This window comes from Anolis sagrei, chromosome X (assembly GCF_037176765.1).
Source record: "Anolis sagrei isolate rAnoSag1 chromosome X, rAnoSag1.mat, whole genome shotgun sequence".
In the NCBI taxonomy this organism is placed as follows: domain Eukaryota; kingdom Metazoa; phylum Chordata; class Lepidosauria; order Squamata; family Dactyloidae; genus Anolis; species Anolis sagrei.
In genome coordinates this window covers 25833268-25850172 of record NC_090034.1, presented here as the reverse complement: position 1 = coordinate 25850172, position 16905 = coordinate 25833268, and the positions used below count along the sequence as shown (strand labels likewise).

General features: G+C 42.0%; 3 protein-coding genes across 3 annotated transcripts in view; 2 read left to right on the top strand and 1 right to left on the bottom strand.

Moving 5' to 3' along the window:
• The window catches only part of GPRC5B (G protein-coupled receptor class C group 5 member B), a 35622-nt gene extending 26924 nt beyond the window's left edge, over nt 1–8698 (top strand). The window contains exon 4 of the mRNA XM_067461044.1: nt 2922–8698. Coding sequence (XP_067317145.1) covers nt 2922–2966 — 45 coding nt within the window. The 3' untranslated portion in view covers nt 2967–8698. The remainder of the gene's footprint in view (nt 1–2921) is intronic.
• KNOP1 (lysine rich nucleolar protein 1) overlaps nt 1–16905 on the top strand; it is a 268616-nt gene that overhangs the window by 178723 nt on the left and 72988 nt on the right. The gene's annotated exons all lie outside the window — the stretch shown is intronic.
• The window catches only part of IQCK (IQ motif containing K), a 62285-nt gene continuing 53973 nt past the window's right edge, over nt 8594–16905 (bottom strand). Inside the window, exon 9 of the mRNA XM_060786291.2 lies at nt 8594–10151. Coding sequence (XP_060642274.2) covers nt 9991–10151 — 161 coding nt within the window. The 3' untranslated portion in view covers nt 8594–9990. The remainder of the gene's footprint in view (nt 10152–16905) is intronic.

Genomic DNA, 16905 nt, shown 5'->3' with positions numbered 1-16905 from the left:
TCAACAGTATAATATCATAAAAGTCAACATTAGATTGGACAGTTCCATATAACAATACCGAGGTTTCAACTTTTTTGAAAAGCTTGTCTACATCATTACACTGTACACATAGGTGTTCATGCTGTACCACTTCCAGATTATAACTGAGGGGTTGTATGATTTGAATGTTCCTCCAAATATGAAACACTACATGCAGCAAATTAGTGTGTCTGGGGAAAAGATAATCTAGAATGACGGATTGAAAGCCTGAGTTTTAGTTCTGCAAGTGTTCATCAGTTACGTAAGTTTTTTGGCCTCTAGGCACTATATCACTGTGGTTTCCCCAAAACCTTTAACTCCATGGGCTGCAACAACAGCATTGAGAGAGCGAAGGGAAGCAGGCCATGACAAAGGGGGGATGGATGGGTTGTATGAGTCCACAAATGATCACTCAAAGAACTACAGTTAGAGGCATGCAACCTGTCCTGCTTCTTCGTGGCCTCCAGGAGTCATAAATGGGAGAGTAGCAAGCTATTAAACTTAGGAAGTGGGAATATCATGACATAGATGATGATGATGATGATAATGATGATGATGATGATGATAATAATATAGTATTAACAACACTTTATTTATATTCTGCCCTATCTTCCTGAGTGGACTCAGACCAGATTACAGCATATATACAAACACAAACACAGGCAAATATTCAATGCCTTGATACAGTGAGAAAGAAAATAATAGAAAAGGCAAAAGCTTCCCCTTTCATTTCCGACTTCTGGAGGCAGTGCTCAACTCTGGGTCTGGGGGAAGTGCTCATCTTCATTTCCAAGCCGTGGAGCCTGTGTTGTCCATAGACACCTCCTGGTTGTGTGGCCAGCATGACTGCTTGGAGTACCTGTTTGTCTTCCCACCGAGGCAGTACCTATTGATCTATCCACATTTCCATGTTTTCGGACTGCTAGGTTGGCAGGAGCTGGGGCTACAAGCAGGAACTCACCCCAACCCACGGATCTGAACTGCCAACCTTCAAGTCAGCAGTTCAGCAGCACAAAGGTTTAACTCACTGCACCACTGCAGCTCCTCAGAGGCCTCCCAATCATTATTCCAAACATAAGAACACTGTCCTTCCAAAGGCAGCATCTGTCCTGGACCCAGTAGGTAGTCTGTAATGAGAAATGCATGTTAAGAGGTTGGGACCACACAACATCCGTGCATCCACCATCCAAGGCCCCTTCCACACAGCTCTATAAAATCCAAATTATCTGCTTTGAACTGAATTATATGGCTGTGTAGACTCGTATAATCCAGTTCAAAACAGATAATGTGGATTATCTGCCTTGATATTCTGGATTATATGGCAGTGTAGAAGGGCCTTATGTCTGTGCCACTCAGGAAAGCAAAAGAATGCAACAACTGCCCTGGCAAAATCTCAATCAACACGGAAACTACCTATTTCCTAGAGCATTGCCACCAGAACTTCAGTCCTAGCTTTGATGAACAGTAGCAGACTAAAAGTCTTTGGCATCTGCATGAGCCAGGTGTTTTATCAACCTAGAGGGCTAAAGTCCTTCTGATGTCCAGGAAATTCCAATGACCAGTTCTGTAGCAGGATTCTCTACGAACGCAGGTCATACAGTCCTGGTGATGATGATACACTTTAAGCAAAACTGAAATGTCTGTGCCGAGAACAATCTCATCACAGTGAAGACTACTCAACTTGAAGAGTAGACATTTGCCCCTCAGGTTGCAGCAGCAGCAGAATCGGGGACCATGAAGAAGAACGCTGGTTTTCAGTCTTTAAACTTCTCTAGCTTCCTGGAGATCCAGCAGGCATGGCCAATGGGCAGAGAGTGCAAAACATTGTTCAGGCTAAAGGCTGAAGGCCATTGGGCTAAACTGCTCAGATAATGCCACATCACAGTAGCACAGGCTGATGATCCCTAACTTGTTGCATGACAGAAGTTTGGAAGACAACACTTTACAGTGCCACACTTCCAAACATTAGAATTATTTTATGCTCATTTCTTGGAGCCCCTGGTGGCGCAGTGGGTTAAACCCTTGTGCCGGTAGGCAGGACTAAAGCCTGACAAGTCGCATGTTTGAATCTGCGGAGAGCGCAGATGAGCTCCCTCTATCAGCTCCAGTTCCCCATGCGGGGACATGAGAGAAGCCTCCCACAAGGAAGGTAAAACATCAAAAACACCAGGGCATCTCCTGGGCAACATCCTAGCAGACGGTGAATTCTCTCACACCAGAAGCAACTTGCAGTTTCTCAAATCACCTCTGACACAAAAAAACTGGCACAGGCATCCTCAAAGATTTCTGCCCGACCATCCTGGAGAGTAGTATAATCGGCTAGAGTGTAGACTATTGGGTTTGATTGGTTCGGCTTGCTAAAAGGCTGAGGAGCATCATATGTATCTCCTATAATAATGAGCTTCAAATCATCCCTCCCTCCCCCCCCCCCCCCCGGACTCTGAACAGATATAGCTGAAACACCAATTGACTGGAGCCCCCGGTGGCACAGTGGGTTAAAGCACTGTGCCGGCAGGACTGAAGACCGACAGTTCGCAGGTTCGAATCCGGGGAGAGGCTGATGCGTTCCCTCTATTAGCTCCAGCTCCTCATGCGAGGACATGAGAGAAGCCTCCCACAAGGATGATAAAACATCAAAAATCATCCAGGCGTCCCCTGGGCAACATCCTTGCAGACGGCCAATTCTCTCACAACAGGAGCGGTTGCTCCTGACACAACAAAAAAAAACAAAAAACCCAATTGACTACCTCACGAAGATCTATGATGCTGTGCAGCCACTAGCATTCTATATCATTGTGATATTAAATGGTGTTTGTGTGTATAATAGAACCTTTTCTTTACAACAGTGATTCCTCAACACATTAGAATGCTTAGTTATATGGCTGTGTTATCCTTATTTCCAGATTCCAACTGCTCCACCAAGTTACACTGGAAGACACCTCTGGTGAAAAATCTTATAGGCTGAGAGAGAGAGAAAAAAAGAGAGAGAATCCATTAACAGGTTTCATTCCCGAGCAGTGTGTGTCTTTCTGTGGGAAGGAGCCAATAATACTAGCAAAAGAATCCAGGAGAGCAGAAAACCCACCTGGGATCGCGGGAGTCCTGGGACGGACGGCTTTTTTTTTTTTTTGGTGAAAAATAAATACAAATGTGAGCACTGTTGAATTGACCAGCTAACCACGAGAGCAAAACCTCTGACAAAGCAAAACCTCTGAAACATAAGCTGAAACTAAACAACAAATATAGATATAGGCACATTCTTTTTCAATATGTGGGAGAAAGGAGATGTGGGATTTTCTCACGGGGCAATGCAGCGTTTGGCTGGAGCCAGTACGCAGAAGGGAGCGATCCTGGACTTCCTGTGGTCACCCACTGCTTTGCAGTGCAGTCCCTTCTTGGCTTTGGTCCCAATGAAGTCTCCCCTTGCGCAGGTGGTCCTTCAACTTCCATCTGCCACCTTTGCAATGAGTAAAGAGCCTGAGACACTCCCGTTCCTGCCCATGTGGTTGTTCACCTAGAATGAGCAATGCTCCTCAGGTGGGACCTTTTCAATGGCTTCCTTCACAGCAAAGCTTATGTCCCATGTGCTGGTTGGGTTTCCGAATGTGAGCTTTGGGAGAGGAAAAGCAAAAAGGTGAGAATTCCCTTAGAAGCTGAGGTTGGCTCATTTGTAGTCCGCTCTGTTTCTAAAAAAGCAAGAAGGCAAAGAAAAAGAAGAGGAGTGACCCAGAGCAGGCTTTAGTCCTGGTTGCGGGTCTGCTTCCTTTCTTCGGGAGGGAAGTGGAACAGGAAGGTGTGCACGGCAGAGCTTGGGGAGCTTTGGCTTTGCCTCTTTTGCCCATACAGTCACAACACAAATGGCTTGGTGCCACGTTGGGCTATTGGAGAGTAGGGTGAAGGAGAAAGGAAATGATGGAGGTCCTGAGTGATGTGAGCAGCACAAAAGGGACACGTGGCCTACCTCAAGTCCCACTGCCCTAAGCAGAAAGAAAGAAAGAAAGAAAGAACATGCGTGTATCTTTCCCCATCCCTATAAGGTGTTCCTTGAAAATGAGAAATGTTCAGGTGCCTCTTGATGGGGGTCACTTCACTTGTATACAGTAAATCCCCCCTCCCTTTGCTTGCTGCCACCCTCCCACCCCCAGTTTAACACTGAAGTCTCATTGACTGCAATGGTTTGTGCGTTTCCTTGCATTTATTTGTGTGTACTTTTATGGAGCATTTTTTTAAAAAACGAAAAAAAAATGGGATTATATATGGGCGTTTGGGAAAGATGTGTCCTTTCCTAGAAACTGCCATGTTCCTGCTGCCTTTTCACATTTCTATGATTTTAATATTTGGCAAAGCATTCCTTCATTGTTTAGCATCGAATACATATCGGGCATGCGAGCCATCATTTGCATCCTCTGTGCTGGCCGGCATTGCTCTCTTGCTTTCCTAGAGACTAAATGCAATTAAGGTTTGCTTGTGTGAGTGTGTTCATTTTGCATTATATGAGAAAGCCAATTCTTTTTGTTTGTTTGTTTGTTCTAACCATATGTTACATTACCAAATGTCAATTAAAAATTATAATGTATAAATAAATAAAGCAACTCAAGGTTATCCAATGTAAGTAACTGAATTTTCCCCAAGAAAGGTCTCTAGCTCTCCTTGTACCTAATATTTTACTCTTTTATGTATTCGATCCAATAGAATTTAGCCCAGTTCTCACTGGCATGGTCAACATATTTTCAAGGCAGTACTATTTTTGAACTGCAGAACGGGACTCGTTTAATCTAATTTTCTATAAACATATAGAAAATCGTCATGTCAAGGAATAAATACCATGCTGCTTTTCTATAGGTGTAGAATTTGGGATTTTTTTCTACATAGATTCTCAGGTGGAGATAAATAAAAACATGAAGGAAGAGTGTTTTGAAGCTTCTACAGTAGGCATGGGCCAACTTCAGCCTTTCAGGTGTTTTGGATTTCAACTCCCACAATTCCTAACATCTTACCGATTGTTAGGAATTGTGGGAGTTGAAGTCCAGAACACCTGGAGGGCTGAAGTTGGCCTATGCCTGTTTTATAGGCTCGACATGCTGCCTTGAACTACTTCCATGCTTGTTCTCACTCCATAGGTTTCTGCTTTGTTGGGGAAGGAGAGGAGCCCTGCCTCGCAGGAAGACTGGGCAAGGAGAAATTTGCCTACAAACCTGGGGACCCATCTCAAAGTAGACAATACTCTGCTAGACAAACAAACAATTTAATATAAGGCAACTTCTGATGTATATTTCAGAGTGGGCTGACAAACTTTAGGTATTGGTAACCCAAAGCGATTTTTCTAAGCATCCCTTCTTCTCTAGATCCAAAAGTAATAATAAAAAACTAGTCAGTGCTGCATTATCTTCAAATGCTTAGGAGGCATTGAAAACCTTCCCAGGTTATAACTTGGGGAAGCCTTGCTGGGCCAGAGTGCAGATGAATGGAAGAAGGAAAAGGGCTTCTCTCTATGCATTCCAGTCTGCAGAGTATGTGTCGTACTCCAGCTTCCTGTAAAATGGAAAAGCTCCCTAAAAGACTGGTCTTATGCCTTCACTTATGATCTTCTGCTGCAGACTTCTTGTCTGATCTGGGAAGCTTCTGTCTTGCTTTATGCTTCAGTCTTCCAGCTATGTAGTTTTCGGGTGGAATGAAGTGATGTTAGGGTATTCAATACCTGACTATATTGCATTGTGGTTTTCTATATTAGTTTTCTAAAATCTTCTAAATCTTGAGAATCCCAGTTAGAAAAAGAAGAGCAAGAAGTCCTGAAATAACAATAATAATGGGTTGCTATGAGTTTTCTGGACTACATGCCCATGTTCCAGAAGCATTCTCTCTGTAACATGGCCATACAGCCCGGAAAACTCACAGCAATCCAGTGATTCCGGCCATGAAAGCCTTTGACAACAACAACAACATAATAATATTAACAACAACAACAATTTTATTTCTTACCCACCTCTCCCCACAGCTCAAGACGGGTCACAGCACAGTTAGAAAAACACAAATACTATAAGAATTCTACAAACACACATTAAAATTCGGTTCCATAAATGATACTGATCAAAGGATTTCTGTAAAATACATACTAATCACACAGGACAGAGACCAAAACACATGACATGAGTTTAAAATTCATGCTTAAAACATAAATGCACATGATTAAGATGCCCTGCCTGCAGTCTGAAATAGGTACAGCATTAGCAGCATCTTAAGGAGAACTAAGGCCTTACTTACATGGATAACCTCACTGACTGCAACTGATTTACTTATTACTGAAATCTGGTGCAAGATCAAATTGTACTTGTGAGACTCTTAACTGTTCTAAAAAACTGCATTGCTGTTACTGCCATGATCATTTCACATGTATTTTTTTCTAATTATTGAATTGTTAACACCATTTTTTTCTACAACAAACTATCAAATCAATGTTGTTTTCATCTGAGATGATCAAGAGGAAAGAACTGCATTAGTGCATTTAGTAAATGAATACATATTTATTCGACAGATTTATGAAAGAAGTTGATATAATAAGAAGAGAGAAAAATGGGGGGACAAACAGCGGGTATTGCATGCTACCCAATATTCTAGAAACCCCTGTTCTAGCACTTGAGGAAAAAATGCTGTATTTTTCATTGTGAGCAAATAGTTGGGTATCCCAGGAAACATGAAAGTGTAGCATTATATAAAGACCTTATCTTTATATGCATGTGTGAGACTTTTTTAAAAGCAAAATTGCACTTGAAACACTTTTTAATATAAAAATGCATAAGATGAACATGGCAAAAATGGTGAGCAATAAAACCTTATTTTCTAGCTGGATGGTGATAATATCTTTTTTAGAGATGGAAATTATTTCCTTTTTGATTTGGGGGTGGCTTAAAGATAGACATCTTCGTTCGGACGTGTATTGAGTTGTTTCCATTTGTTTTCTTTTTTTAGACAGGAAGGGATTTAGCAATCCTGCTCCCAGTTAATTCAATGGCAGTTGGGGATCTGAAAGGCAGGGCTGGATCCTGCAAACACAGGACTTCCCTTCACTACACATGTGGACCCGGTCCATGCTTCGTAATGGTGGGAGGCCCACTGATTAAGCTATAAAAAGGGATGCTTTTGTTTCCCCGGAATTTTCTTTGAGTCAGTCTGTGGTTTGTTGTGTCTGATATCGCCACCACCATAAAATGTCACTGGACATTTTAAAAAAGCACGTTTTGTTTAACTTGTTTTGTTTTTTAATGTAAAAGTTAATAGAGTTTTTTTGCCTTTTGATGAAAGTGATGGTGAATGTAGAGCATCTGGTGAGCAACATTTAACTCCACAACAGTTAAGCACAACTATTTCACAATATTTTACTTTGGAAAGCGTAAAAGCTACTATATTCTTCGCTTTATTGCCGAATAATAATTTGACTGAGGTGGCAGAGGCTTTTCAATACTTCAAGGCAGTGATTCCTAAACTATCGTTTTCCACAAATCGGGAAACCATCACCATTGGCAGTTAGAGACCACCACCATTGGCAGTTAGAAACCATCACCATTGGCAGGCCACGTAGATCTTCTGGAACTTCTAGACTGTTATTAAGTAGGAGCCATAGTTAGGAACCAAGGCAGATTAGTGTGTAATATATACTGTTTTGATGCTTAATTTGCAAAGCTAAGTTCTGTTTGCTTCCCACTGTTACTTAGAGGATTGTGTCTTCTTTGTCAATAAAGCAACCTGCATTGGTTTGAAGCCGGTAGCCCAGTGCCATGACATTTAGTAGAACCGGGTCCCATAGGGAAAATTAAGAATTATTTGAAGCCTGTTTAAGACAGTTTCGTATGTCAACCAATCTTGATTTCTTGTAAATTGTACCCATTTATTCATTTGCCTGGATTAATAAGACAGGTAGGCATGCACAGAGCGCAGTGTTTTGGACCGAAGCCATTGTCTCTGAGCGATGAGCATGCACTAGTGGCACACTGCCCTATTTCCCATTCACCGGCTTTTACCACCTGGATAAAAGGTTCTTTCCTCTCCATCAGCCCTTTGGTGCTCGAAGGAAGGAAGGAAGGAAGGAAGGAAGGAAGGAAGGAAGGAAGGAAGGAAGGAAGGAAGGTAGGTAGGTCCGGGACCTGAAGTTATTCCAGGCAGGGAAAGGTATGTTTCAAAAGTTAAGGTATGTTTTCCTATTTCGCCAACTCAGTGCTTTGAGACCTCAGTTCTAACCAAAGGCAATAAAACTAGAAGAAGCAGACGTAGCTTTTATTTCAAAAATCAATAACTAGTCAACTGTCTTACCAGATTACTTAGCAGGTGCTTTTTTTAACTGATGGGAGTTAAGTCTCTCTCTCTCTCCTTTCTTTTGGAATAATCTATATATATATATTTATTAAATGTATTAATGTGTGTGTGTTTTTTTATAAATGTTCCCCTTTCCCCATCCTGCTGATGTTTGCCTACCATTTAATCTTGTACATTGGGGTGGGGGGCAGGTTTTCAAGACAATCAATGTGTACCATAATGACTGTACATAAGGATATGGAATTAAACAAAACAAACAAAACCCCACAAATTGTAAAGCATGGGCAAAAATACATTTTATTTTCAAAAACGCTGTTCTTAACAAAAATGAAACAAAACAAAATAAAATAAAGGCTTTACTATTTACTTACAATGTTCTGGTTATTTTGGTTTTGGCATGTTTTTAAGTCAAATAGGAGCTTCTAATATTTGAAAAAGATGCAGTTGCTATGGGTCATAGTCTTGCTCACTGGACACTTTTCCTCTGTTCATCCTATAGAATACAAAAGAGGATGGTGGGGTAGGAGTCATTTCAAGTATTGTTCAATGTTTGTGAAATCAGTTTCTGCCTTTATAATCTGAGGATATTTCAAGAATGCACAGTTAAAAGCTCTTAATGTGGCTGCTGCAAGGTCTACCCTCATGAGCAGCCACCTTCCAACAGTTCTGGGGGATAAAACAAGAAGTTTCAGAAGTTTGGGGCTTTCTTTTTGCCTTTGGAAAGGCTGAGTTTCTTGGGTCCTACTTTGAAATGTAGTGGGCTTGGAGCGGATCACCATTTGAGATCTCAATGGGGGTCTTGGGGACCACATGCAGTGTCTGGACTCTTGTGTGCCCGCTCCCAATTGCTCTGAAAATAATGTCATTGATTAAATTGAAGATCACAACATTAAAGATATTGATAATAATACAGCTAGAGTGCTGTTCCAAACCAACCCCTGTGTTGTTTCTAAGACATTTCATTACTCTGGAAGGGGTTATGTTAGTTATGCCACCAAACATCCAGAAGGCAAAAGGTTCCCCACAATCTGATGGAGGATCTTGTTACCAGCCAGAATTTGGTTGGAAACCATGGTCTTCCAATCACTTTTGGGGTGCTGCTCATATTCTGATGGGCATGGATGAGCCTTTCCCTCCCTTGAGCCAAGTGATGAGAGCTTCAGCTAGTCACTGCATCACTGATCACTTTTTGGCCTGTTCCAATTCTCCACTATACCCAGAACACTTTTAACACAAAAAGTGATGGGGAAGCTGCAGCATTCTGCTGTCAAAGGCAAAAAAGGTTGGCTTTAGGGAGAGATGGGTTACTCCTTCTGTGAAAGCAACTGTCATTCCTCAAAGCCTCCAAGGTGTGAAAGTTCTCTTTGAAAACAAAATGCACCCTTCCACTCAAAAGCTTACAGAAGTGGGTTTCTGGTCAGCGTCTGTTGTGGAAGCCTGTGTGCCATGCAATGGGTTCCACGGGAGGGAAAAACCTACCGCTGAGCTTACACATCTATTTCTAAAAGGCTCAACTATAATCTTGTTACAATAGATGAGGATATGTGCTCTGACACAATTTTGCCCCTTGACTACGAGGCAATACCAGGGTTATACTAATGTGAGGGCATGTCTTCAGAACAAAATAACTTGCTGATGCCCGGCCCACACCTCTGGTAGCAGAACCTAAAGGGAAGGTTCAGACAGGTTACATGGTGATTCCTCAACACCTGCGACCGTGACCTCAGGGACAATGTCTGTGACCTCTGTCTTCTTGAAGATTTCCAGCACAGAAAATGTTGAGTGCTGTGGGCTGGGCTGTACGGAATCTTCTAGTTTGGTTCCCACTGTAAACAAATTTAGAGATGTATATGAACAGATGTGCACACACATGCATACACTTTCAGAACAGTACACTGAAATCTAGATATTTAAAGAAAGATGTGATTAACGCATGGGTGAGGTTTATCGCCCTTTAGTTTCAGAATTTAGAAAAGTTAGAACTACAGCTCCCAGCATGGGCACCAGCTAGTCTATCAGGTTTCCTTAGATACCCAATAAGGAGAGATGATAGGACTCAGTGTCCTGTAACATCTGGAGAACTACAAGGTGCCTATTTGTATGCAACCAGGGCTTTGTATTTGTATGCAACCAGAGCTTCACATTCCCCATTTCACCTTAGTCCAGTCAGAACATCTCAGCCTGTTATATCTGATTGATGCTTAATTATGAAGGAGGAGTAGCAATAACAAATCTACATAGCTCTTAGCTACTTGAAGCTACAGGAAGCATCTTTCAAGTTGCCTTCTATTGGCTTCTCTTGCCTAGTTAGTGTACACTTGAATTCAATCTCCAGCTCCGGTAAGCCTGTATCCTGAGCCTAGTATTCATCCCCAGGACTCTGGATCTTCTGCTGTTACATGTTCTGCAGCATCAGTGCCATCACTGTGACATGGCTTTCGTTTCAGTGTTAATCTACACTTGCCTTTAACAATTGGTGATTATGGTTCCTTGACAATCTCAGCCTAAGAATGAACTATATCCTAGAGAAGCAGCCCACTGTCAGGACTGGTCTATCAAACCCACCATTCTTTACATTGTGCAGACTCTACAGTGAGGTACAATCTGTGAGGCTCTAGAAACAATTAAGCTGCTGCTCCCAGCAGCAACAGAGCTGATAGTGAGGAATGTTGGGAGGTGCAGTCCAACATCATCCAGAGGGCTCCATGATGGCCACACATTCAGGAACTGGCTGCTGCTCACTAACGTCTCAGGCAATGATCTTTCTCATTCCCTACTTCCTGAGCCTTTGCCTAGAGATTCCAAGATAATGATGTAGGGACTATCTCCATGCAAAGCCATGGCCCGCACAGTAACATTGATATGTTCTAATGAAAACTATCTAAGGATTGTAAAAGGGCAGAAAATGATTCAGTTCAGCTCAGAATTGTTTTTGATTGAAAATACATTTCTCGGGTCACAAACCTGGATCTTACACATCACCAAGCAGGTGATGCTTTTGGCTGGTAATGTCAAAGGACAACCGACAACCATTTCTTTTCGGGGGCAAAAAAGAAATGGATTCCTCCCCAACATTCCTGTACATACTTCAGCTGGATTGAAAACTGAATCTCATTTCAACATTGTTAGCAAGATGGCATCATCCATTCCAAGATAACAGACTAATTTATGATGCTAAAAAACAAGGAGGGCTGCCCCAGATGATAACCGCATCTGCCAACTGAGGCAGTGGTCTTCCTCTGCCTCATCCCTTCCCAAAGGTTCTTCTCATTCATAGTCAATTTGTTGGATCCAAAACCCATGTGTTTTTCTTTTCCAAATTCCAGCTTGACTGAATAATATCACCACAAAGAAAACGGACTGCTGAACCCTTGGAAATCACATGGCCTGCTTATTTATTTATCAGTCGAGGGACAAGAGGAATGTCAATAAAAGAATAGTTTCTTGTCTGCAAGGGTCCAAACAAGAATGTTGCCCATGTGATGTGAGAGTGGCGCACCAGCTGGAGAAGGCAATGGGACAAAAAGGCCATAGTAGGGCTCTCCTGCTGGAGTAAACAATCATAAATGAACAAAAGCCCTGAATCATAATAGTAAAAAGCCCAACCTCCTACTCTGTATTCACATTCCCTGGGAAAGCTGCGACACAAATGACAAGAAACCCACGGCGAAGAACTGGCTGGTTCATTCAAGCTCAGGGGCAGAATGCCTTGTTTCAATCTACTGCCTACAGCTTCCTGTTTCTGTCGCATCCCAGTTGTCCTGCAACCTTCAGCATACGGTCTCTGCAGCTGATGAGGAAGTTTTCTTCAGAGCTTTTCCTGTTTTATCTTGGTGTTTTGCGCTCCTCCCGTATGAGGAGTTTCAGGCAAAAGGGCCAATTGGGAAACGTTTTGGGATGGGATAAAGGTAATTCACTATGGCATGCTTTCAAAATACCTTCAGTTATACTTTTCTCCTACCAAGTTTTTTACAACTGTAAGAAAGCTTAGATAAAAAGCACAGTCCTTTGTGTATGATGATCAAGCTCATTCAAAACGGAAGCATATGCTAATACCCTAGGATTGCGTTTCTCAACCTGGGGGTCGGGACCCCTGGAGAGGTTGCGAGGGGTGTGTCAGAGGAGTCGCCAAAGACCATCAGAAAACACTGTATTTTATTGGTCATGGGGGTTCTGTGTGGGAAGTTTGGCCCAATTCTATTGTTGGTGGGGTTAGAATGCTCTTTGATTGTATGGTGAACTATAAATCCCAGCAACTACAATTCCCAAATGTCAAGGTCTATTTTCCCCAAACTCCACCAATGTTTACATTTGGGCATATTGCATATTTGTGCCAAGTTTGGTCCAGATCCCTCATTGTTTGAGTGCTCTCTGGATTTGGGTGAACTACAACTCCAAAACTGAAAGTCAATGCCCACCAAACCCTTCCAATAGTTTTTGTTGGTCATCAGAGTTCTGTGTGTCAAGTTTGGTTCAATTCCATCATTGGTGGAGTTCAGAATGCTCTCTGATTGTAGATGAACTATAAATCCCAGCAACCACAACTTCCAAATGACAAAATCAACCCCCCTCAGCCCCATCAGTATTCAAATTTGGGCGTATCGGGTGTGCAGGTACAGCTGTACCAGGAGCTCCAATTTTGTTTGCTTTGCATTTAATGTTTGTTATAGTCCTAAGTTTCAGGGACTCTGCAGATAGGTGGCTTCTTTTGGCTGCAATCAAAGGGCAAGCCACCTGTCAATTATAGTTAGGTTCCCTGGTCCCGCTCCCTTTTGGGTTTTTGGAGGGAATAGGAGCCTTTTTGGGTTCAGTCCACACAGAGAAGCTTTCCATGCAGGACATAATACCAAGAGCTCCTGTAGAAAGCTTCGTCTTCTACGGCTTGGCCGGGGAGATATAGAGCCTACAGCTTGGCCGGGGTTATACAGCCCACAGCTTGGCCGAGGATCATACAGCCTTACAGCTCCTTTGCTGAGGGACTTCAGTCAGCCTTCACTGAAACCTGAACTCCTTTTCCCCTGGAAGTCTACAAAGCTCTGCTTGGTAAGGGTCACTCGCGGAAGCCAGAAGCAGTTGGTACCGGGTGTAGGGGCTCCACGCGATCAGAGGCAAAGGCCCAGATTAGAAGTTAAGGATTTCCCCATTAGTTACAGTTATGAAGATAGTGCCTGTTCCCCGAGGACAAGATTGAGAGAGAGCCAATAGACTGTTAAGAAAGCTTTAAAGTACCTGTTTGTTTTCATTAATAAAGAACTTTGTTGAACCTTTAAGCAATCTAAAGACTCTGTTTTAAGGAAATCCAAGGGCCTTTAATCTGAGGCAGCCCCAGCGCCCCGTTGGGCACACAGAATTTATGTCCTGTCTACAGCACATCGGGTATTTGTGCCAAATTTCATCCAGTGAATTAAAATACATCCTGCATATCAGATATTTACATTACAATTCATAGGAGTAGCAAAATGACAGTTATGAAGTAGCAACAAAATTATTTTATGGTTTGGGATCACCACAATATGCGGAACTGTATTAATGACATTAGGAAGGTTGAGAACTACTGTCCTAGAAGGAGATCCATAATTTCGGAAAGTAGCTGTCAGACTGGCAATTAGCAAAGCCTTCCTGTCACAGAGGCACAACTGTTTATTTATACAATGATGTGTGTGGGACACCCTCCAGCCCTGAACATGATGTGACAGGTTCAAAGGACAACAGGAAAACAGCTGGGTCCATTATAGTACAAGTTCTTCAAACAGCTCAGATATCTCACAATGAAGGTAGATGGTACAATGGCTGTGCTAGCAGAGTTTTTCTATGACAGGAAAGAATATTAAAGAATGTGTAGGAGGAATGACTGAAATGCTTCCTTTGGCTAGTAATTTTGCAAGGTTATATTTTGCTGGTTTTGATGGGTTGGTTGGTGATGGGCATTAAAAAAGAGCTGCCTGCTCTTAATATTTTTGAGGGTCAAAAGAAGCAGTGTTGCTGCTAAAACTTGCACCACATAAACTAGGGAAATGCTACAAAAATACGAATACTAAGAGCTGGAAATGTGGCGAAACAGAAGGAACATACTACCACATGTGGTGGTCATGTAGCAAAGCAAAAAATTATTGGAAGAGGATTCAGAAAAAATACAAGAAATATTAGAAATCGAAATCCCCAGAAAACCAGAAACCTTCCTACATGGAACGCATAATCTAAAATTAGACAGAAATAAAGACAAATTGATATTTCGCTTAACAACAAGAAGAAGAATCTACTATGCAAAAAAGTTGGAAAAAAGAAGAAATCCCAGAAGAAGAAGAGTGGCTGATAAAAAATACAGGATTTAAGAAATAGGGACAAACTCACATACCTAATATCAAAGAACAAGGATGTCCCCAGAGAAGAGACTGATTGGAACCAGGTTACAGTACATTTAAGAAGAAAGAAAATGAAAATATTCACTTAAGAAAGAGAAAACCACATAGAAAAAGAAAAGAGGGAGAAAAGAAGGAAGAGAAGAAAGGAAAATGAGGGAACCTCACAGAAGATACCAGTAGTAAGTCAAGAAATCTTTACTTTATTTTACTTTTATCCATTCTTTTCCACTATTTCCACACCTCTCTCTCACACACACACACTTTCTCCCATCCCTTTTTCTACCCCCCTCCTCTTTCCCACCTTCTTTCCCTTCTCATTTAATATCTTTATCTTATGCTTTATCTATGCTTCTGATGTTTTATTTTAATCTAATTTTAAACATTTTTTTTTCCTAATAAAGATTTTTTTTAAAAAAAAACTTGCACTTATTCTCAACATTTAAAGATCTCCAAAGCCTTACCGGGAAGTGATGCCGTGCTGACAACAGCGGATTACAGGTAAGGAAAGCACTATGTCCCAAACAGCTGGTTTTCTGTCCCACCGCTGCCAATAATCTGTTAATGTTCCATGACCATGGCACATTTTCAGTCCTCACTGAGCCATTGCATGAATTTCTCCCCCATAGAGGTCTCCCCATAAAGATTTATTTTCTGATGCTTGTTCAAATCTTGGGCTTCGCCCACCCAATCCAAGCTGGCTGATAACTCATTGTTCAGTATACATGGCAGAGACTGGGTTGCAGAATGGCTGATGTTCTAGAGTAGAGCCATTCAGTCAGATATGTTTACACTGTTGACTTACCACAAGCCCAGTCAACACAGCCAACAGTGAGGAATTCTTGGAGCCACCTATATATATATATCGGCAAAGCTTTCTGCACTATCTTAATATTAAAAGGAGAGAATGCTGTTCAATGAATTCATATCTTCGGGTCCAACCTATCTTCAAGACCACATCTCTTTCTATGAACCGGCACGGGCTCTGTGATTGACAGGAGAGGCCCTTCTCTCAGTCCATGAGAGAGAGAGGACTTCTCTGTGCCCCCCCCCCCCCCCCGGCTCTGGAATACCCTCCCAAAAGAGATTAGATTAGCTCCTACCCTCCAATCCTTCTGCTCCAACCTGAAAACATGGATATTCAGACAGGCCTTTGACCTTGAATTCACACAGAAGTTAGTTTTATCTGTTGTTTTAAAATTGTATTGTTTTGATTTTAACACGTGTTGACAGGGGGTTGTTGTTAAAATTTTATGTGACTTGTTTTATCCTTTTGTACAGTTTTTATGGTTGTATGTTATATGTGCACCCTGGAGTGCTTTGTAAGCCACACCGTGTCCCTTTGAGGAGATGGTGGCAGGATATAAATAAAATGTCATTATTATTTGAAACACGACAAGATTAGTACACGGCAAACAAAATCACTATGCTGGCTGTTGTATTGAATCACACGTCGGACACTTCCCAAATGTCTAGTGTGATGTCTGTGTGATGTATTGGAGAATAATGCGTGCAGATCCCAGTAGGGTGGCCTTTTGCAGCTAACAAGTGGTCATTTTGTCAGTGCCGGTTGTGTTTAAGTGCAGGCCAAGGTCTTTAGGCACTGCACCCAGTGTGCCGATCACCACTGGGACCAGCCTTAATGGCTTGTGCAGTTCGATCTTTCAATCCTCGTATCGTGTCCGCTTTTCCAGTTATTTCTCTTCGAGTTATCATTATTATTATCATCATCATCTTTGAGGAAAATAAGGAGAGACACATTTGGCACAGCCAACCTCAACACACCTCCATGAAGAAACAAAGCTTCATTTTGAGAAGAGAAACTGGGTACAACTTATTAGCCAAGCCTTAATGTAATATATACATATACTGTATATCTATATCTGGAATGGAAAGCTCATTCTAGCTGACTAATGAAATGCTCAAAACAGCATCAGTGTGAAACTGGAGCTGCTGCCTGTCTGCAAGGAACAAGAGATTCAGAGCTTTAAAAGACATAACCCTTCAGTAGGACATTTGACTTTGCTCGGAGTGCGGGGAATCTCTCCATCTTTCCCAGGCTGGCACTTTTCAGACATCCACTTCTGCTGCGAAGACACTGGTTGGAAATCTGGGGAATGTTCCAATTTTTGGTAATAAAAGTTCACCAAAACAAAGCTTAACGAACATGATAATGGGAAAACAATGTTATGCCACCCATCTATCCGAAGCCCACAACTTT